Source organism: Ochlerotatus camptorhynchus, unplaced genomic scaffold (assembly GCF_037179485.1).
Source record: "Ochlerotatus camptorhynchus isolate MF236.1 unplaced genomic scaffold, CSIRO-AGI_Acam_v1.1 ptg000503l, whole genome shotgun sequence".
Taxonomy (NCBI): domain Eukaryota; kingdom Metazoa; phylum Arthropoda; class Insecta; order Diptera; family Culicidae; genus Ochlerotatus; species Ochlerotatus camptorhynchus.
In genome coordinates, this window is record NW_027040988.1 from 4,213,445 (window position 1) to 4,237,549 (window position 24,105).

The window sequence follows — 24,105 nt, forward strand, 5'->3', positions numbered from 1 at the left end:
CTTGGTTTGCGTGGGTGTTCTTCGGTTCACGTGAAAAGGGCCTAACAAGTTGGTTATAAAAGTTGATTGGCCTTTTTCTAAGGTTACGCGAGAATTACATCTTGTGTTCATTTTTAGTAAACATGGCACCGCTCAAACGTCAATTTTTTTCGTGAGTTCATTCCGTGCATTGGTCAATAGTGGTCATCCACGGTACCATCGTTCCGTTGTTTGAAAAACGACGAGCCTCTTATCCTAAGAGGAAGAGGAGACAACTGGGTTCTTAAGGCCGGCGCACAATAGATACGTTTTCGGGTTTTTTGACAGATAATGCATGGGCTAACTGTCAAAAAACCCGAAAACGTATCTATTGTGCGCCGGCCTTTACTCTTTTATCTCTATCTCTATTTATATCCTAAGAGGAGAGATGACAATACGGGGGCGACTATGAACCACTTTTCTGTCAAACGTGAACCAGCTCCTGATTGGCCGATTTCATGTGCGTAAGATAGAGATAAAGATAGATAAAGATAGAGATAGAGATAGAAATAAAAGAGGAAGAAGCCGATTTTCATCAGTTCCTCTTAGTTTATATCTATCTCTATCTCTATCTTACGCATTTCAAATCGGCCAATCACGAGCTGGTTCGCGTTTGACACAAAAGTGGTTCGTTTTCGCCCCCGTATTGTCTCCTCTTCCTTTTAGCTCTTGCTGAGATTGAGCTGATTTCTTGCGTTCAGATTCTAACTGTACCATACTTTATAATTGCCATACAAGCAACTGTAAATCAAGGACAATCAATTTCGGATTTATGTAGAACACAATCATTTGCTTTAAGTCATTTCATTGTTTGCACTTTCAGTAACATCATCAAGCTCATTCATTGGCAGCTCATCTCCAAAATTATGCCACGTATATCCCCAGAAGCGAGGATCACCCATGGGATCCAACGGCATATTCCCAGGAGGCACCGCTGATGCATTATACTCGCCCAACTTTACCAGTATGTCTCCCAGAATGTCCGGATATTCATCTGCCAAGTTGTCAAACTCGCACGGATCATTGTCTAGATCGAAGAGACAGGGTGCTTCCAACGGATCACATTTCTTCTTGGTCCCATTCGTACAATAAACAGTTGCCTCCCGTCTGAGATGTAGAATTTCCTCTTCCGGTGGAAGCATCCTAAGCTTATTCAGCGCTTTTCCAGTCGGACAATCGAAGATCGCTGTTACGTTGTACGATTTGGTATCGTGATCTCCTGCTGGCCCATACCAAGCATCCCACTGTCCTTCGTAATTGGTCCCATGAACCACTTTCCAATTATCCACCGTCAAAGCCGCACTTCCCCAGATGTCATCAATATTGTGCAGAATTTCGTTGCGGCCCGTTTGATTTCCATTTTGAAGTTGCTTCCAAACGCTTATGCCATCCAAGTTCGTGGGAAGATTGCTAGAACAAAATAATCAATGAATAAAACTAAATAATTTCAACAGCCATATAGCGATCATACTTACTCCAAATCATAGCCGGCAGCATCCAGTAGCGTCGGCAGCCAATCACTGATGTGCATTATCTGGTGTGAAACTCGGCGCCTTTCCTCGATCAAAGGGCTCCATATGAAGCCAGTACCTCGGACTCCTCCCTCCCAGAGGGTATTCTTCGTTCCTCTGAGCGGCCAATTCGAAGCAGCATTGTTGTTGAAACCATGCGCTGGGCCTCCGTTGTCTGTACTGAACACAATGATCGAGTTGTCCAGCATTCCCCGCTCACTCAGAGCAATGATGATTGTCCCTACCGACTGGTCCAGTTCCGTCAACATGGCTGAGGAATAAGAAATTTTATTCTATTTAAACTACTTTTGAATCATTTGAAGAATTAGAGTTACCAGCAAACTTCCTCCTTTGAAAATTGGTTATCCCGGACATACTTTCAACCGTCTCGTCCGGTGCTGGTAGGAAATCGTACGGATTAGCCGAGTGAACTGCCGCATGGGACACATACAGGAACATCGGCGAAGAAGTGTTGTGGTTCCGAATGGCTGCAACTGACTCATCCCGTACGACGTGGGTTGTGTACTTCCCGTGAAGGTCGTAAGCAACGTCGAAACCTCGTCGCATGTCCAAACCCCACGTTCCCTTTTCGACGGCCGTGTGGTCAAACATATGGTGATGGCCGGTCCAGAAGCCAACGTGCGAGTCGAAACCACGCTCCAAGGGAGTGTACCTACGTGTGTAAGATCCCAGATGCCATTTGCCGTAAATGTGGTTCATGTAGCTGGAATAATTGAATGAATCTTATGTTGTTTGAACGCATACTTATTCGAATAATTATTATTTTTTTTAATTTTGCAGTGCCATCAGTTTGCTTAAGATAGGGATCAGCGAAGTTAAACTGCTAGCTACCGGATGCCCAATAGATATAATGGTTAGTTGTGAATTTGAAACATTTCCGGGCAAGCAGCAGTTTACGAAAACGGCCGGACTTGGCAGTGGTAAGGATAGTATAACAAAAGATCAAATGACAAACCGCCGAGTGAAAAAAAAAACGTCGAAGGGACAAAGGTCAAACGGACAAAAGGTCGAATGATTAAAAGAGGAACAATAGGTCTAATGATAAGAAGGGGCGCAAGGTCGAATGGACAAAAGTTCGAATGATGAGAAGAGAACAAATGAAAGAATGAATCAAAGAGAGAAAAATGGTCGAACTGTGGTACATTTTGTTGTGAAGCCCAGTTGGTCAGATGAAAAATTGCGAAAAGAATATTTGACACTCTTAAGACATGTTACGTTGAATATTAAATGACAAATCATTATGTCAATTCGACTTTTTGTCTCCCTTCAAATGATTCAACATTTTGTCCATTCGATCTTTTATCCATTCGACCTTTTGCCACTCTGCATCATTCGACATTTAGACACCATTCAACTTTTTGTTCCTCTTTGGGCCGGAACCGTGATATGATTCTTCAAAATATTACAACATCTGAAAACGATTATATGACAAAAGGTCGAAATAAAAAAAGAATGAAAAAACGTCGAATGAATTAAGGCCGAAAGGAAAAAAAAAAGGTTAAATGATGAGAAGAGGGTTTGATCATTCGACATTTTTCCACTCAACCTTTTGACCCGCTTCTCACAATTCGTTCATTTTTCCATTTGACATGTGGCCATTCGACATTTTGTCCATTCTACCTCTTGTACCTTAGACGTTTTGACCATTTAACTTTTTTTTTGTCCCTCTGATTCAATTCTACCTTTTGTCCCCTTTCTCATCATTTGGCCCTTTTGTCCAGTTGACCTTTTGTTCTTTCGACCATTTGTCATTGAACCTTTTGTCAAGGTTGAGTATAATTTGCAGGATCAAAAGATCGAATGGAAAAAAATCGGATGGGCAAAAAGTCGTATGAACAAAAGGTCAAAATGGACAAAAAGTCAAAATGGACAAAAGGTCAAAATAGACAAAATGTGGAAATGGACAAGAGTTTGAAATGGACAAAAGCTAGAATCAAATTAAAATGAAGTAAGGCAAGTCAATCAGGCTTAGACAGGTCAATCAGACAAAATTGTTATCAATCAATCTTCAACGATTTTCTTAAAATTATGAAATCTAACTTAGATTTAGGTGGTGGAGGCTTACTTAAATTCTTACAAGGTGCAGGGGGGTTCTAATAGCATAGCATAGCAAAGCATATGCAATTGCACAATTCGTGGGGGGCTTTATAATGGTCAACCAATACATTTTGCAGAAAATATAGTAAGTTGCCGTGAAAAACCACTTTGGATTAGTGGTTTTTCCCACACATCAAAATTTCCAAAACAAGAAGGTACAGGGAACCCGTACAACCTTCATAGATGTCTCGGGAGGGAACATTTGTGTTGATAGGTAGTGAAATATATTTAGGAATCTCTATTCGGCAATATAAAGTAAAGATTATGTGATAATGGAAATACAATTAAATAAATTACAAAGGAAAGCTCTCACCAAAATGGTCTGCAATAATCCTGTCTTTCCATGTTTTCGAAGCATCATTCTCAGTGCTGTTAATTTTCATATCATTCGATTAAGGATGAAACAATACAGCCATCCAATCAATTCTGTGAAAACGTATTCTCACATGACCATAATTTGAAGAGCCCCTTTCTCATTCGAAGCTCATCGTCACTGTCAATTGAGTCACTCACTATCATTTGATATACGACAGTGGAGTATGGAAGAAACCCAGCAGAATGGACCCGAAAAGATAAATCGACCCGATGTCGGATCAATGTAAGGCAAATTTAAGGTCGATGTCAACCCAATGTCGTGTTGTTGTCGGGTCACTTTTGGGCTTAGGTCGGGTCAATATCGGGTTGGATTTTGGTAGAAGTCAGGTTGGTGTCGGGTTGGCTTAGCTTTTTCGCCGGAATGTCGACCAGAGCTCCGTTTATGTGTAGGTTACACTCAATTGAATGATATCAAGCGTTTCTCAAATGAGAATAATCCATGCCTTCGTCAAATGACTAAGCAACTGATATCACCCATTCGAAGGAGCTCCCGTTTGATAGCGAATAGCTGCTATTCTCATTTTCTCCAAAAATGTTCAGTTGATTTTGAGAATTTACAGCACTGAACATTCCTGCCACTCTTCTCCAGCACACAGAAGCATTGAGAGCATTAACCACTCTTTCGCCTGCGTTACTTAATTGGAAGCTAACTGCAGGTGCTTGGAGTACATCTGATCACCACCCGCATAAACAATAAACATAAAAAGCGCCTAACCACCAATTCGGGGTATCATCCCAACTTTATGTGGTATGGTCGTACCATCAATTATATCGTTAGTATATGGTATCCGCTTATTACGGCAATTCCATCATAGAAAGATTAAAAAATCCAGCACTTCTGACGCATCACTCGCGATGCCGCAAATTTCTGGTCCGGGAGCATTTGTATATTCGATCTTTCGTCAATTTTAAATTCATTCGACTTATAGTCCATTCGACTATTACTGATTTTTCATAAAACGTATAAGCAACCGGTGGAAACTAACGATTTTAAATTGGCTCACTACTTGACTAGCCTATTGGTCCCAAGCAAATCGATTTACGTACCCCATTCTAGTCAAAATTCTAGTCCTACACTATGTTTGTTTTGATTCGCTATGAAAGTTTGACAGATAAATGAGAGGTTAGTGGATTTTCCCAAGGTGACTACATATAGGTGTTCTAATGTGTCAAATTCATGATTCAGCCATGTTTGATTTTTGTATGGGACAGCGACCGAGTTTGTTTACAGTTTGCTCTAAAACCGTACTTTCCCCCCCCCCGCGACCTCCTCGCCTATATAGTGACAAAGCTGTATCACCATTTGTATACCCACCATGGATATTCCTATGTTTCGAGGGGTGAATCGATTAGCTTGGGACCTAAGATAGTACCAGAGCTGAGCCAAAAAGTTGAGCAATTTTCTTCGGAACCTACTAGTTTTTAGAGTTAGAGGTCGAAAGACAAATTGTCGAAAGACAAAAAGTCGAAAGACAAAAGGTCGAAAGACGAAAGGTCGAAAGACAAAAGGTCGAAAGACAAAAGGTCGAAAGACAAAAGGTCGAAAGACAAAAGGTCAAAAGACAAAAGGTCGAAAGACAAAAGGTCGAAAGACAAAAGGTCGAAATACAAAAGGTCGAAAGACAAAAGGTTGAAAGACAAAAGGTCGAAAGACAAAAGGTCGACAGGACAAAAAAACAAAAGTAACAAAAGATCGAAATCCCAAAAGGTTTTTTTTTAAGAAGAAAAGCAATTTGTTGTGATATTATTTTATTAACTTCTCTTCACTGCACCCCCACTTTTTCTCGAGTGAGTGAACTCAAATACATCCGTACACTCGTTAAGGGATTTCCGGGTGTGCAACATTATTGTGCCACCTCATTATCTTATTTCCCCTGAGATATTCACTTCCGTTGCAATCCTATCCATCGTTGTTCGTCACAGTTTCTTTGACCTCGGTTAGTAATCGTCGACCGACGCTATGAGCTATATCGCCATAATGTTAACGCTTCTGTTTCCCATTGTGTTTCCTTCGGTATTCTGTTTGGATGTTCAAGAGTGCTGGAAAACTGATCTACCTAATGCCGTTGCCATCCCGCACAATTTCAACTTTGAAGGTTTCGTCGTAGTTCTACAACCCAATGAGCAAGGACACAGTCCGTTCAACATGTTTCCGGATTGGTACCACTATCATCCTGAATGTATGAAGTTTTACATGAGAATGAGGTCCGATCGTACTTTCAACATCACGATGCTATGTCAATGCGGAGACGTTTCCCATCAGCAGGTGACAAGTACGCAGATGACACCGCAACCGATTGCCACGGACGAAAATAAGTGGAGATTCGCAAATTTTCGAATTGAGTTACAACAGCAAAATACGCTATTATTATTCTCCGGCTGCTTAGTTGATGGTGAATATTTTATAGGCGGTATGATACAAGCTACCCGACAGCTTGAGACATTCGTTGCGGAAGTTGATTATGGAGGTCGAATGAGAAATTGCAACTTCAAAAATGAGTTCATGCTACTTGCTGACTCGTCCATTCCCGTTGGCGATTATCCGTTTAGGATAATCTTGGTAGTTTTTGTCGGAACAGAACTAGGTATTTTTTTGTTGTTGATTCTTTATCAACTGTGTCAGCATTTGAATCGGGGTGTAAATTGATAAACGCTGAGCATGTTCAATAAAAAGGAGGCAAGATCAGTTTAGATAGTAAGTACACTTCAAATAATTGACCAGCTTGAGATTGCAGTAAACTATGACGTATGTTTCATATTAAATTAAAATAATAATTTGTAATGTAATGTTTCAAACACTGAATAAAAATAAAGCCAGCTGTACAACATCTTCTACAAATTTCCTAGCCACAGACTATGAAAAAAAAACAAGACCTGAGACTTACCTGGAACTGTGAAACATAACATCTCGATTACTTTTGCAAAGGGACGTATCAGCTTTTGAAGCTTTTAGCGTATGTGGCCGAGCTACCAGTAACGCAAAATCATCGATCAAATGCATTGTTTACAAAAAACGTCCCTTACGTCCCTTCGAAAAGTAGTTAAGAAATAAAGATTTGCAAACAATTTCATTAAATAGTAAGCCTGATAGGATCGAAGTAGGCCGGACTGCAAAAAAAACGTTTTTTTGTTTTGCTTCGTCGTTTTCGCTTTTGTAAAAATTAAAATAATTACAAATTTTATCTAGAAGAAAATTAAATCAAACGCACAGAAGTGGTAGTAAAACATTTTTCAAGTGATAGGGTAGAGAACTACTTCGGCTTAATCGCCCATTTTGGGCCTATCGAGCAGAAAACTTCAAATAAATCCTTGATTTCAGAGTTAACAAGTCAATTGTGCGTTTGGTACCATACTTTAGTTAATAAGCTACGGAACGAAGTCAATGAGAACGCGTGATATGAAGGTTTGCACCCATTATTCCCAAAAACAAAAGAAGCGCTCCGACCGAATCTTCATTCGATAGTCCGAAGTGAATTCATTAGCGTTTCAATGGCGTTTCAAAGCGTTAGGCCAAGTTTAGAATCCGTAGGCCGAGTTTAGCGTCAAGCAACAATGTTAGACTTTTGACAATATCTCAACGGTTGGTTTCTCTTTATCAAATCTTACGGTACGTATGGAATGGTAAATAAATTTGGAAGCCATCAGTAATAGTAACATTCCATGTGGTGCTAAACTGCGCTAGATTAAGGAAGACTAAGTGCGGGTTGTGCTTAATAGGCCGGAAATGGGGTAATTAACACAAATTATCAAATACCACGTGTCACTAGTGTTTGTCGCCGTTCTCAGTGATGCCGTTTTTGACGTAGGACTACGTCTTTAATTTCTATATGGGGGTACACTTTGTGAAAACCGAAAATGGAACATGTAACAAATTAAGAAAGATTTTGAACGTTAATGGAATTGCGTAATATTTTGCACACTCATCGCCATATTCAGAACCAAACGCAATTTCTTCGAGATGATGTATCTCCGGTCTGATTTTCGAGGTGTGCTGAAGGTGTTCCTGAAAAATGAGATCCGTGATGCTGTCACCTACACTAAACACGCCAAGCGTGAGCGGCCATGGATGTCATCTACGTTTTGAAGTGACAGAGACGCACTCTGTTTGGTTTCGGAGGTTAAATCATCACCAGCTTTGGCAACAAAACGGCTCTTTTCCGGGCCACCAAGCTTATTATAGTAAAGAGTAGGAATAGAATTCATCTGCCTGTTTGTCCATATTCAGAACCAACGATCACACAAAATGCTCATGTAATCAAACTGGAAGCAGAGGTACACATTATTTTGATCAACTTTGAATCGCCACGGCCGGATATTTTCGATGGAAGAAGCAACAATCTAGCATCAAATTCGACGAAGACGGCAGGAAACATTTGTGAAGCCGACTTATTTACGAAAGAGAATGTCGATGAAGAGAATCGATCAATGTAGATAGGACCTATTGAAAAGTGACGCGAAATTTGTTTTCTGTACTGAGCTCCAATGCTACCGACGCCAGGGAGACAACTCCCACACCTGGACCCTACCAATCGACCCATCAACTCAACCGGGGACCAACGGCTTTACTTCCCGAATGAAGGCGTGATCAGAGATGTTATGCCTTAGAATATGCCGGTGGTGCCGACTGAGATTGGACCCAGGCCTGCTGGGGTGTGAGGTAATCACGCTAACCACCGGCGTCGATATCTTTCAAGGTGATATCATGGCGAATGAGAACGACCCAAATTTGAGTTTAGTTATCTCAGAAATAAGAAATAAAGTGCAGGAACTCAGCGATGAGTAAATTTGCCTCATGTTTTCCCAGGGTTTTCCAGGAAATTCCCGAATTTGAGAAAAGTAAAGATTGGATTCACTCAGTCTATTGGTACTACTCTGAGGCTGAATAAAATTTTCGTCAATTTCCTCATTTTCTGGCAGATTTTTTAGGTTTTCCACAGGAAATCATGAGACAAATTTACTCATCGCTGAGTTCCTGCACTTTTAGCGATTATGAGTGAACTAAACTCAAATTTAGGTCGTTCTCATTCGCCGTGTACGCAAAACGAAAAGAGCCGGTGTCGCTACTTGATAGCAAACTACTCATAATGGGAGGAGTCTTTGTAGCTTTTATACTACTTGGTTGCACATCATTCTGCTTTAACCTGAAAAGATATAAAAGAGCGCTGCTGTATGGCATTAGATCACTCTTTGCTCGACTGTTGAGCTGTTCAGTTCGTTTTCTTTTTCGCTCGAGTTCTCGCTTCGATTCGGTTTGTGCTGTCGCGTTGCGCCGTGGAAGCGTCGCCACCTTCGCGCGTTCTGGCAAGTTTACTGCAACTTGCCAACACGAAACAAATGGTGCGTAAACGTACCAATGATTCAGCAGCAGGCCCTTCAAAGAAAGTGGTAATCCAGCACAGCGCGTCGCAGGATGACGCCGGAAAACGGGTACTGCAAGCCAACCAGTTTGCGGTGCTCCCCGAAGAAAATGGCGATGGTGACGTCGTTTCCATCGCTGCAAGAGAGCGGATTCCCCCGCTTTTCACGCCGGAGAAGGATGTTGCCAAGCTGCGTGCCGAACTGGCAAAACACAAGCTGCTGCCTCGCTTCAAGCTTTGCAGCATCGGCACCAAAATCATGTGCTCCAGCCTGGAGGAGTACAATCAAACAGGATGTTTCCTAAAGGAAAACAACGTTGACTTCTTCACGCACGATCTGCCATCGAGCAAGCCACTGAAGCTGGTATTGCGTGGATTACCGTCGTTCGAGGCGGCTGTGGTTAAATCCGAGCTGGAGCGGCTTGGGCTTAAACCTGAGGCGGTGTTCCCAATAAACCGGCGTTCCAACCACAACACCAGCTTCCGTGACCAGTTGTTCCTGGTGCACTTCACGAAGGGATCCACCAGTCTAGCGGCTCTGAGATCCAAAATCCGGGACCTGTTTCAGGTCATCATCAGTTGGGAACATTACAAATCCCAACATCGTGATGTTACGCAGTGTATGAACTGCCTCTCCTACGGCCATGGCACCAAAAACTGCCATATGAAGACTATCTGCGGCAAGTGTGCTGGAACTCACTCGACTGCGTCCTGTGAGCAAGATGATGACATCGAGCCAACGTGTGTCAACTGCGGTGGTAGCCACCAAGCCTCCAATCGCGGATGTCCCAAGCGAGTGGAGTTCATCAATATCCGTCGGAAGGCTACGATCAATAATCAGCCCGGTCGCCTCCGTAATCATCGTTCGCCTCCTGCACGCACGGAAGTCCAGTACCCAGCTCTCCAGCCCCGTTGACATGTTCCGAACTTAGAACCACTTCCGCTCAACAACCAACAAGTCAAGCATGTGAGTATTCCTAACAATCGAACAGTCCAGCATCGTCTCGCTGCTGCTGCTGCCCAGCCAATGCCAGGTCCCTCCACCACCCCTGGTTTATCATACGCTGGTGTTGTCTCAGGTGAGCCTGTCGACGATTCTCCGTTCACCTCGGAGGAACTTGTGACGCTCGTGGCCGAGGTCATCATCATCTTGCGCACCTGCAAGACTCGATCTGAACAGATTCATGCTGCCCTGTCCCTTGTCACTAAGTATGAACCGTGAAGCCATCAAGATCGTAAATTGGAACGCTTGCTCCTTGAAGAGCAAAAACATCGAGTTTGTTGAGTTTCTCAATGAACGAAACATCGACATTGCCATCATAACTGAAACCCACCTGAAGCCTGAAACAAACGTCTACCTTCCCGATTTCCGGCTCGTGAGGCTAGATCGAACCAACTCTGGAGGAGGAGGAGTGGCTATTGCAATAAGGAGAAACATCTGCTGTCGACTGATGCCCAGCTTTCAGCTGAAGATCATCGAAGCCGTAGGGGTGGAAGTTTCTACTCCTATCGGCCCCATCACCATCGTCGCGGCTTACTGCCCCAAACAAGTCAACATCAGGGACGGATCGGCAGCAGATCTGCGACGAGATATTATCAAGCTAACACGACGACGGGAAAACTTTATCATCGCTGGCGACCTGAACGCCAAACATCAAGCTTGGGGCAACAATCGGCGCAATCAAAACGGCACCATCCTGAACAACGACCTGCAGGAAGCGCAGTACAACATCTTGAGTCCGGAAACTCCCACCCGGTTGAGTCGGTCCGGTGTTCACGCTACCATCGATGTCTTCATCAGCAACATGGGCAACAACATCGCTCAACCTATCACCTATCAGGAACTCAGCTCGGACCACTACCCGGTGGTAACTGAGGTTGGATCCTCCGTAAATCGATTTGAAGCTTTCCGGCGCAACTATCATCGTGTTGACTGGGGTCAGTTCCAACATTGCGTCGACACCGCTGTAGACTACGATGTCCAACCGGAATCGTCCGAAGATGTTGACCGGTGTCTGCGCTCCATCGATCAAGCAATTTCCCGGGCCAGGGAGCTACATGTACCAGTATCCAGACAGGTGAGTAACACTCTGAACCTTGACAGGCCTACTAAAGACCTCATTAGACTCCGCAACACGATCCGTAGGCAGTACCAGCGTACTGGGCTGCCTAACCTGAAGACCAATTGCAACCGTTTGAACAAAATCATCCAAGCCAGGATGGTGGATCTCAGAAATATCGATTTTGCAAACAAGATTCGCACTCTCCCAGATTGTGCTAAGCCATTCTGGAAAATGGCAAAGATTTTGAAAAATAAGCCGAGGCCCATTCCTCCCCTTTCCTCTCCTAACCAAAATTCGGACCCATCTTTACTAATAACCCCATTTGAAAAGGCCAATGCTCTTGGACAACACTTTGAAAATTCACATAACCTTGGCCACGCCATGGTGAGTCCCCACGAGCCTGCAGTATCACAGGCAATGGCTAGTGTCGCTGCCACCCCCGTAGTTGTTCCTGACGAAAGTAGAATATCGGCTGATGAGGTGATAGCAGCGATTAAATCAACAAAGAACATGAAGGCCGCTGGTGTCGATGGAGTGGTCAACCTCGAGCTGAAAAACTTGAGTGTTGACTTCTTCAAGCACCTTACAGTGGTCTTCAACAAGTGTTTAATGCTTGGCTACTTCCCTGCATGCTGGAAGTTAGCCAAAGTTATTCCAATTCACAAACCTGGCAAAGACCCTACCAGTGCCAAAAACTATCGCCCCATCAGCCTCTTGTCCTCCATCTCGAAGCTATTCGAAAAATTGATACTCAGCCGTCTGCTGGTGTTTTCAAATGATAATAACATCTTTCTCAAAGAGCAATTCAGGTTTAGGAAAGGCCACTCTACCATCCACCAACTCGCACGGGTTACTAACATCATCAAGCGGAACAAGTCTGTTTCCAATACATCTGCCATGGCATTGTTGGACGTCGAGAAGGCGTTCGACAATGTCTGGCATGATGGTCTAGTGTACAAGCTGCATCGATACAACTTTCCGAACTACCTCGTGAAGATCATCAAAAACTACTTGTCGGGCAGATCATTCCAGGTCTACTTGAACAATGTCTCCTCTGATACTTTCAACGTTGATGCAGGGGTCCCTCAAGGTAGCCTGCTTGGGCCTATCCTATTCAACATTTTCACGTCAGACGTTCCTCCCCTGCCGGGTGGTGGTATCCTGTCAATGTTCGCAGATGACACCTCCATCATCTATAAGGGTCGAGTGATCCGTGCTCTGGCGAGTAAACTACAATCAGGCCTGGATGTTTCGTCCGACTATTTTAAGAGCTGGAAGATTTGTATCAATGCAGCTAAAACACAAACCATTCTGTTTCCACATTCGTATTCACCTCGGCTTGTCCCGCCTGCTAACGTCAAGATCCATCTTGATAGCACTCCCATTGAATGGTCGAGTGAAGTAGTCTACCTTGGTCTCTCCCTCGATAGCAAATTGCTATTCCGATCCCATGTGGACAAGACATCCACCAAGTGTAACATCTTGATCAGGTCGCTCTACCCTCTGATAAACAGGAAGTGCACCCTGTCCCTCAAAAACAAGCTTGCTGTCCACAAGCAAATCATTCTGCCGGCTATTGAGTATGGTATGCCAATCTGGGAGAGTTGTGCTAAGTGCCACCACTTAAAGCTTCAGAGGATCCAAAACAAGATCCTCAGAATGATCCTTAACAGTCCACCGCGAACTCGTAATTCTGAGATTCACCACCTGGCCGGTCTTCCAACACTCGAGGAGCGAAAGACTTCCACGCTGGAAAGGTTCAGAGTCGCCTGTCTGCGATCAAACCACCAGATCATTCGTGATTTGGCAACTTAGTTTAAGTAGTTAGGTGCTCAAGTAGGTAGGTTATCAAATTTTTAAATTCAAACCAAAACAATCCCACAAAGGGTATCCTGTAAATTAGCGCTAAACGCAATCATCACATTAGAATAACCAATTAACTAGAACAAAGATGAAGAGCCAAAGGCTAACCAATTGAAATGTTAAATCAAATGTTGAAACATAAAACCCAGAAAATAAACGTAAATTTTACTACTATGGCATTAGATCATTTTCGCTTCGGACGGCGTGGTGAACATCAATAGCAGCAGTAGGAAGGTGGTGGCTAGTCCACTCATTCACACATAACAAGTAACAAATGACTGGTCGTGACAAAGGAGGAAACGGTCTGGTAAAGGAGGCGCCAAGCGGCATCGCAAAGTTCTTCGAGATAACCGCCATCGGTCGTCTGGCTCGCCGTGGTGGTGTCAAACGTATCTCCGGTCTGATCTACGAGGTGTGCTGAAGGTGTTCCTGGAAAATGAGGTCCGTGATGCTGTCACCTACACTAAACACGCCAAGCGTAAGTCACCATGGATGTCCTCTTCAAAAAACGGCCCTTTTCATGGCCATCAAGCTTACATCAGTAAAGAGTTGAAATAGAATTTATCTGTGCTTGTTTGTCCATATTCAGAACCACAAGAGCCCTCAACGACCACACAAAATGCTCTCCAGAGTTGTTATCTTGTAACTAAACTTGGAAGCAGGGGTGCAAGTGATTTTGATTGATTCTCTTAATTAACTTTCTCTTTAAAAAGATTACTACAAATTTGGTACGCCTACAATTCAAAAACGGAAAGAGTTGAGATAGTAGATAATTGATCAATTAAAAGAACTAAATGCTCTTCACATTTATTCCGTACACTAGCGGTCCTACGTCAAGCTTCCGTTCGTGCCCCTAGGCACAGACCCTTCTACTTTTTTTTAATTTTTTTTTAATTTATCGGCTCCGATTTTGATGAAAATTTGCACAGTTGTTCTTTTTTTAGTAAAGATGCCAATTTGTGTTATCAGTTCTTCAAATTGAATCAAGACTACTTTTTTAACAGGGCCTGTGTAGAAATAGTACTAATGAGTTAAAAAATATATATTGCTGAAACGGTTTGTTGGATTGATTTGATGTCTTTAGCAAAATTGTAGATATTATTTTGGCAATAATGTTAAAAATATACACTGTAAAAAAAATCGTTTGTTTCAATGAAAAAAAAATATATTTGTTATTAAAAAAGTTAATTTCTCAAAAAGTACATTTTTGAAAACTTTCGTTTTAAACTTTATTAAAGCTCATAATGTTTGCTACAAACTGGCAAAGTTTGGTGATGGTAAACTTAAAAACAAAAAAGTTAGAATTTTTTGAAAATTTCACGATTTTTACATTTTTATTAAAAACACATGTTTTTCAACCGTGTATATTTTTTAAAGAATTGCATTTTAATTTTGCACAACTTTTTTGAAGACACCATAGCAATCAAGCAAGCCGTTTTTGCAATGTATTAAAATGTTTATTTTATAAGCGCTTTTTTACACAGGCCCTATTGGAAAAATAGTCGAGGTTCGCTACCCCGAAAAGAAGCACCGTGAAATCAACGAAGGTATTAGAAAGAATCTTTTCAACTTCGCGCCTGAGGCTGACGAAGTGAATGACCTCAAAGAAGTTTTAGAAAACATGAAGGAAAAATTTTCCAATGCATCCACTGCAAGAAGTGAAAAATTATTAATTTTATCGTTATTGCCTTATTCATGGTCAACACAAAAAGTTATGGATCAATTAATTGCTAGTAGATATATTGCAACAGAGGCTAAGTTGATAAAGGAAGGTCATTCGTCAAAAACCGCAAAATATGGCACAGCCTTAAGTGATGAAACAAAATTGGCAGTCATAAATTTTTTTGAAGATGATGATGTAAGCCTGGTCAAAAAGATTATGTGTCTGTGCAGAAAGGAAGAAAACGACAAGCCATTCAAAAAAGATTACTTATGATGACTTTGAGAGAAGCTTATAAACGAGTCAATGAAATTCACTGCAATGTAAAAATTGGATTCTATTCATTTGCAAAAATCCGCCCTAAGCAATGTAAACTTTTAACCAGCTCTGGAACCCACAATGTTTGCGTGTGCACAACGCATGAAAACATCAATCTAATTTTACACAGTTTGAAAAAGCTTAACCATTTAAATGATGTAAAAACGTTCACTGACAGCCTACTTTGTGAAAACAAGACAACATATTTGCTATCTACGGTGTTGTGAAGATTGTCCAGACTCTTCCGCATTAGAAAACATTTTATTAAAACAATTAGAGGAAAAAATTTCATCAGCTTTCATTTGAACAGTGGCTTACTACGGATAGATGTGATTTAGAAACTTGCTTGAAATTGACAAGTTTGATACCACATGATTTCATAAAAACACAGCAATCTAATTTTTTGAAAACTACACGAAATAATTTGCAAGAAGGTGAATTTTTAGTTACTTGCGATTTTTCCGAAAACTACAGCTTTGTGTTACAGGATGAAGTTCAGTCTTATCACTGGAATGTCCAACAAGCTACCATTCATCCATTTGTTATATATTTTAGAGAAAATATGCAAGTTAAACATTTAAGTTTTATTATAATTTCTGAAGAGTTAAGGCATGACTCAGTGGCTGTTAACTTATTTATTTCTTAAATGATAAGTTTTTTACGCATTAACCAAAGTAAAAATATCAACAAGATTTATTTTATGTCCGATGGAGCCGCGTCACAGTACAAGAACCGGAAAAATTTTGCTAGCCTTTGTAAATTTAAATCAAAGTATGGAATTGAAGCCGAATGGCATTTCTTTGCAACATCACATGGGAAAGGTCCTTGTGACGCTACTGGAGGTACAATAAAACGCATGGCTACTAGCACAGGAGTGGAACTTCAAATCAGAAAGTGGCTCCACTGGTCATTTGCGAACACTAGCGCACCTAGCGGTAGAAGGCATCTTCGGCCTGCAGTTAAGATAGGCAGCATGCTATGATAGTGTGAGTGCACATAGAAAGCTTATGTGGAACGCTACCACATCACATCGCTCGTTGAGCAGAAAAACGAGCACTTTTTGATTCACCGATTTGTTTTCACTTCCCCTTCTGTTCTGTGCTACTAGAGCAAGTTTGGCCAAAAAACGTGAACATCCAATAAAAATGCAAGAGAGCTTTATAATTGGGCAAATAATCGAAAAGAAGAAGAATTAACAAAATTATCATTTAGTTTTGCCACAACAGAGGAATACAAAAGTATGCCTTTACACCTCAACGAGCAATATAATAATGCAAAAATAATTCAAGGAACTCAAAAGTTTCATTCTTTCATTCCTGTTTCAGAAAATGAAATTAAAGCCAAACGTTACACAAACTGTAATGATAATGATGCCGAAAAATTTAATGTTTTTAATAAGTGATGTAAATAAAAATAGAAAGTAAGTGTATTACAATGAAAATAAATTATGTATCATCTGTCCATAAGGTTTCCGAATAAAAAAAATAAAAAAGAGCAGAAAAATGTATTTTGTGGATTTAAGTTGAAATTTGAAAATAAAAAAGTAGTCGGGATTCGCTATTACAAATTGTAATAGCGAACCCCGACTACTTTTCCAATAGGACCTTTGAAGAAAAGCGCTTATAAAATAAACATTTTAACATTGCAAAAACGGCTTGCTTGATTGCTATGGCATCTTGAAGAAAGTTGTGCAAAATTAAAATGCAATTCTTGAAAAAATATACACGGTTAAATAACGTGTGTTTTTAATAAAAATGTAAAAATCGTGAAATTTTCAAAAAAACATAACTTTTTTTGTTTTTGAGTTTACCATTACCAAACTTTGCCAGTTTGTAACAAACATTATGAGCTTTAATAAGGTTTAAAACGAAAATTTTCAAAAATGTACTTTTTGAGAAATTAACTTTTTTAGTAACAAATATAATTTTTTTCATTGAAACAAACGAAATTTTTTACAGTGTATACTTTTAACACAATTGCCAAAATAATATCTACAACTTTGCTGAGAACACCAAATCAATCGAACAAAGCGTTTTGGCAATATATATTTTTAAACTCATTAGTACTATTTTTACACAGGCCCTGTTAAAAAAGTAGTCGTGATTCAATTTGAAGAACTGATAACACAAATTGGCATCTTTATTAAAAAGGAACAACTGTGCAAAGTTTCAGCGTAATTGGAAATGATCGGTCAGGATCGATTTGCGAACCTTCGTGGAATGCCTCTACTCGCACTGTATTCTGTTAAAATGTATTCCACAGACACTTCTGGTCTACACGCTCGCCTGAGATAAAGTCAACGATGGCCGTTCTCTAAGCATCGCAGAACCCTTCAGCTCATCACCCGTGACTCCTTGTCACCATTTTGCCGCGGCCATGCGCGCCTTATTCAGCAGTCGGCCGTTAAGCATGGCCGTGTCGTCTGCCCAGTGGGTTTCACCGCAAGTGTTACACAAGTTTATTTGAATGCTCGATCACATGGTGCATATTTAAAATATTGTATTGAACCTTTGTAACAGAACGGTTACAGTTCCCTGAACTTTGTAACAGTCACTCCATGTTGTAAATAGTAATATAGTCATAAATAAGATAAGAATGAAATAGATCTAATCCATACGCCAAAAACTATGCCAGTAGCAAAACGAAACTGGTCGATTTACTATAAAAATAGAATGCCTCGTGAGTAAAGCCACTCGACCTTGTACAATTTCTCCCAAGGCCGAGTCCAGTGAAATCTTCGGGAAAGTTGGGAAAATAAAGAGTGTGGCTACACCCGACTTTGAACGAAGGACCAGCGATCGGAATAATCTCTCGCATTACCGATCTAGTTCGAAGAAGTTCGTGGGAAAATCTAACTTCCGTTAAGTTCGGCCGAGGTCACCTTCCCTAATCTGAGGGTCACGATTTCACTTTGCTGATTTACTGATGTTTTGGAATAAGTTCAATTTCGGTGGTAGTGAAGCTGGCTCGATCTCTTCTTTTTAAAAAGATTACACTTGGACTCGCCCTGAGGTAGTCTCATCCGGGCAAAACTCAACATGGCATGCGGTCTCCTTTACCGGAATGGCGCTTAAACCGCATATTTTACCGAGATCGACCAGTGACGGCTACAACTTCAGCAGGATTTCCCTGAACCTTGGCAGGACTTTCCCGATGTTCGGCAGGCTTTCCCTGAACACTGGTAGGACTTCCCTGAAGTTCAGCAGAACTTCCCTGAACTTTAGCAGAACTTCACTGAACTTCGACAGAACTTCTCTGAATTTCCGTAGAACTTCCCTGAACTTCAGCAGGACCTCCCTGAGCTTCGGTAAGACTTCCCTGAAATTCGGAAGGACTTTCCTGAACTTCGGCAGAACTTCTCTGAATTTCCGCTGAACTTCCCTGAACTTCGGCAAGTCTTCCCTGAACTTCGGAAGGACTTTCCTGAGCTTCGGCAGACCTTCCCTGAATATTGGTAGGACTTCCCTGAAGTTCGGCAAAACTTCCCTGAACTTCGGAAGAACTTCCCTGAACTTCGGCAGAACTTCTCTGAATTTCCGCAAAACTTCCCTGTACTTCAGCAGGACTTCCCTGAGCTTCAGCAAGACTTTTGAAGAACTTTCCTGAACTTCGGCAGAACTTCGGCAGAAGTTGGTCACGATTTTGTTCAGCAGTCTGCCGGAGGAGTACGAGACGTTGGTAACCGCCCTTGAAGCTCGACCAGAGAATGATTTGACCCTGGAAATGGTGAAGGGCAAGCTCATCGATGAATGGCAGAAAAAGAAGCAGCGCAACGATGATAGCGATAATCCTGAAGCTGTTCTGTATGCAAGTTCAAAGGCCGAAAAAGACCGGTGCTTCTTTTGCAAAAAGTTAGGTCACCAGAAGGCAAATTGCGAAAAGTTCAGAGTATGGAAGGCGGAGAAAGGAAACGGAGCTGTATCCAAGCACCGAAAGGCAGTATCCAAGCAACAGAAAGCCAACCACGTATCGCAGCAAGATGATGATGATAGCTACGCGTTTCTCACTGGATGCAATAGTCAAGCGGAAGACCAATGGATTTTGGATTCCGGTGCAACCTACCACATTGCAAATTACCGGAACTTCTTCGAGGATTTGGATGATGCAGCTACTGAGGACGTTTGGGTCGCCAACGGGACGAAGGTACGTTCGAAAGGCCGAGGTGCTGGGCGAATAAATGGGCTAGATGGTTCGGGTCGACTACGTGAAGTTCCAATAGAAAGCGCTTTGTATGTTCCTGAAATGAAGTCAAGTTTGCTATCCGTGAAGCGGCTGGTGCAGAAAGGATTCGTCGTCACATTCGACGCAACTGGAGCGAGAATCATGAAAGGTGAAAAGATATGTGCTATGGCGGAGTTCGTTGGTAACTTGTTCATAATTTGTCAATCAACCGAAAACGTATCCATGGTGATGACGAACGATGACTGCGTGCATGCGTGGCACAGACGATTGGGACACAGAGACTGCGAAGCGGTGTTGAAATTGCAGACCTTGGTCAACAGCGTGAGGGTGAAGAGATGCAGCTGCACTGATGCATGTGAAGTGTGCATTGAAGGTAAGATGCACAGGACATCGTTTCCGAAGACGTCAGAAAGTGTGTCATCGGCGGTGATGGATTTGGTTCACACTGATATCGTGGACCAATGAGGACGGCGACTCTGGGCGGAAGACGATATTTCATCACATTCATCGACGACTACAGTAAGTACACGGTCGTTTATTTGCTACGGAAGAAGTCTGAAGCGCTCCAGAAACTGAAGAAATATGTTGAGCTAGTAAAGACGCAGTTTGGAAGGAAGCTCAAAATTCTCCGCTCGGACAGGGGTGGTGAGTTTACTGGCAAGGCATTCAATGCATTCCTGAAGCAAAACGGTATCATCGGCCAGCTCACGGCACCATACACCCCACAGCAAAATGGGGTAGCAGAACGAAAGAATCGTTACCTTGTCGAAATGGCCAGGTGCATGTTCATTGACGGACATCTGGACAAGCGTTTCTGGGGAGAAGCAGTGGTAACTGCAAACTACATGCAGAACAGGCTGCCATCACGGTCGATCAGTGGCACATCATATGAGCGGTGGTCGGGAAGAAGCCCAATCTCGGACACATTCAGCGGTTTGGTGTGGATGCGTACTGCCATGTACCAAATGAAAAGCGAGGTAAGCTGGATCGGAAGGTTGTCAAGCTCAGGTTCGTCGGATACAGTGAAGTATCAAAGGCTACCGCCTGGTGGACGAGACGAATGGAAAAGTAACTGTTAGCCGTGATGTTAACTTTCTTACATCTACATGAAGCAGCCTCCCGGGTATGTCGTCAGCGGTATGGAAAACAAGGTATGCCATTTAAAGAAAAGTTTGTACGGGTTCAAGCAAGCGGCTCGTTCTTGGAACCAGCGACTGCATGAGGTGATGGAAGCGGATGGTTTTGAGCGATGTGACGCAGATCCCTGCCTGTACAGAAAGCGAGCTGGTAGCAAGTGGTGCTATGTTCTCGTGTATGTGGATGATCTCATCGTAGCGAGCGAGGATGAACGCATGATCGACGCATTGAAGCGAACGCTTGCAAGAAATTTCCAGATCAGCTGCCTCGGTGATGTCAAGTTTTACCTCGGGATCGAAGTCGATCGAGACCATGCTGGAGATTTTCTTATCAACCAGTGGAAATACATTGAAGACGTCATCTGTTCTGTTGGCCTACAGGATGCGAAAATGTCAACCGTGCCAATTGATCCTGGGTACATCAGGACGGAAGATAACGATGGCCAGCTCCCAAATAATCAAGAATATCAAAAGGTAGTTGGGCAGCTGTTGTACATCGCAGTAAACAGCAGACCTGACATCGCAACGGCAACCTCAATCTTGAGTCGTAAGGTGAGTTACCCAACCCAACGTGACTGGAACGAGTTGAAGCGAATGGTTCGCTACCTGAAGGGGGCGATTGATCTGAAGCTTCGGCTGAGTAGCAGTGGTGATTCATCTGGTCTGGTGGGTTACGCTGATGCCGATTGGGGAGAATGTCACGACGACAGGAAGTCCAATAGTGGATATGTATTCAAATACTGCGGAGGAACCATTGCAATCCTGCATCTCAGCAAGGATATCCTGCGTTTCACTATCTACAGCAGAGGCGGAATTCGTGGCTCTTTTCGAAGCATCCCAAGAAGCGGTTTGGCTGCAGAGACTATTGAAGTACCTAGGGGAGAAAACATAAGCAATATTATTCGAAGACAAGCTGTTTGTAGATGCTGGACTCCGAAAAGTTCAGTAACCGTACCAAACACATTTCAACAAAATTTCACTACTCCAAGGACCTGAAGACGAAAGGTGTTATCAAGTATGAGTACTGCCCTACGGAAAAGATGGCCGCGGATCTTTTAACCAAACCTCTACCACGAATACGGTTGGAATTTCTAAGGAAGCAGTGTGGTCTACTGTAGCAGCGTTGAGGAGGAGTGTTGAGTATATACAACGCAGTATGCCTTGTTTTTAGAGCATAACTTCATTTTCTTCAGTTCAAATTATACTACTGACAAATAAAGACGTTCCTTTCAATTGTAGTTCGAATAGTATTTCGAGTCCAGTCCGATTGTTCCCACTTCTGCCGATAATTTTATCTGTCAAACTTTCATAGCGAATCAAACCAAACAAAGGTAAGTACTAGAATCTTGACTAGAATGGAGTATGTTAATCGATTTGCTTGGGACCAATAGGCTAGTCAAGTAGTGAGCCAATTTAAAATCGTTAGTTACCACCGGTTGATTTAATGCTTATCTATACTGCAGAGCTCACCATCTCTAAGTATTGTTCTAGTAATTTTAATTATCAATATTCCGAAAACTTTAAAAATTTGTGAAAAAACGTCCAATTTGAAAAAAATTATAATATCGCTCAGCTCTCTGATTGGACCATAAACATGTTTACAGTCTAATCTGTCATTCAACCAAAAAAATTGACAAATGCTAATAGGACCTTTGTTTCATCTCGTGTTTCACGTGGAATAGAAAAACTAAAACTCATAATAGTTAGTTGGAAATGCTATACTAATGTCAACATGAAGCTTTAGTGTGATAATACCGTTGTAGACCACTTTGATGTGGATCTTGATCCACTGGACGACAGCGATGTAGATTTGATCGAATAACATGAATGAATGTGAATTATTGATGAACAGCTTGAGCTAATAAATGTAAAACAAATCATGTAGAGTGAAAAAAAAACAGTTTTTTTAATAAAAATATACAGAATATGAAAAAATATGTAAATTTTCCAAACACTTTCATTTTCCCTGCATACATCAGAAAAATAATAATCGACAAGTTCTTAATATAAACGTTGTTTACTTAATAAATTGACAGAATAGTAGTTTTAAGCCCATCAACAATTACAAATAATGTTGTAGTTGTAATTATCTGACCTCAAAACCGTATTCTTTACAAGGTCCTAAGTAACATTAATCTTTGCTATTAGACCAATTTGACAGGTCCGAACTGATACTGAAAAAACCTATGCATTCGAGAATACAAAAGATTATCGTTTTATGTCGTAATTCAGAATGGCATTTAAAAATATATTGCAAAAATTCAAATTATTTTTTCTCCAATCAGCTTCAACCTTTTGACCTTTTGAAATGTTTGTCTAGATTTGATTACGTTACGGAATTATTGGTGGTGGAAAACAGACATGAACTAAGTTCATGGATTTGGGATCCTATTCATAAAAATGTGAATTAACTCATCACGTTTTGAGACTGAGAGATCTGATATTCATGATTGTTATAGAAACGAATAAAGGAACCCTTTTTTGCGTGTACTGCGTTCACTTACCCAAGCTCCTTCAAGTATTGCGGCAAAAGTTTTTCAGTAAGCGGAAGCCCACGGGGCTCCATGCCGTACAGGACGCCATGCTGCATTCCGGTGTGTATCGGATACTTTCCCGTCATCAGAGCAGATCGCGAAGGCGTACAGATTGGCGACACGTAGTACCGGTTCAGGATCACTCCCGAGTAGGCAAGTGCGTCCAGGTTCGGAGTGGGAATCTGAGAGGATCCATGAAATCCGACGTCATTCCACCCGAGATCGTCCGCTAGGATGAAGACGATGTTCGGCGGTGGCTTTTCACTTGCTACCGAAGCCCATAGTGTGATAAGGAATCCTGAAAAGAAGAAGCATTGGTGAATAAATTCTTCCATTTAGATTACGTTTGATAGAAAGCCTTCAGATCAAGTAATCCATCTAATGTTGTACTCACCCAAAACTACGACAAATTGCCTTGTCATACACATTTAATCAACCAAATTGGTGACTCCACGAGCGCCACAACGGAGTTGCATATAAATATCACTTGAAGCGTGACCACCGTTTGTTGAAACAAGTCCAGAAGAAGCACGACCGGCGAACTATTACCGCGCAATGCAAAACATCAACTGAGTATATGATTAGACAAATAACCGCCACTTCAGACACTGTCTACGTAGGGGAAAGCAGTCCAAAAGGCACCACTGGTGTAATATGACCCCACACTGTTTCTCATTACTTTCCCGCTCTCTAATCTAGAACTTTATAAGGCTTTGAACCATTTGGTGGATTATTTTAACTTTTGGTTAAAATTTGACAGATGGAAAGTTATCGATTAACCCTGCTATCCGAGCGTGGTTATTTCTGACAGACAAGAAGTTAAATTTTGACGACCGTGGCTCGAAAACCGGTCGATCGACAGCACGGGGATTTTCGAATATAAGAAATAACTTTCGAAATGTCACGTTTAACTACGAGTTAAATTTATCTCGGCAAATGGTTCACAACCTAAGCATTCATGCTATAGCTT

The 24,105-nt window shown here is 41.8% G+C and overlaps 1 protein-coding gene across 1 annotated transcript; it reads right to left on the reverse strand.

Annotated features, from left to right (window-relative positions):
* Positions 1 to 812: 812 nt before the first annotated feature.
* LOC135712835 (arylsulfatase B-like) lies at positions 813 to 23,773 on the reverse strand. The gene is made up of 5 exons (XM_065235901.1): positions 23,530 to 23,773; positions 23,106 to 23,433; positions 1,865 to 2,253; positions 1,494 to 1,800; positions 813 to 1,428 (listed from the first exon to the last, which is right to left on the reverse strand). The coding sequence occupies exons 1-5, from the start codon at positions 23,561 to 23,563 to the stop codon at positions 813 to 815; spliced, it is 1,674 nt and encodes a 557-aa protein (XP_065091973.1). The 5' UTR covers positions 23,564 to 23,773.
* Between the last annotated feature and the right edge of the window lie 332 nt (positions 23,774 to 24,105).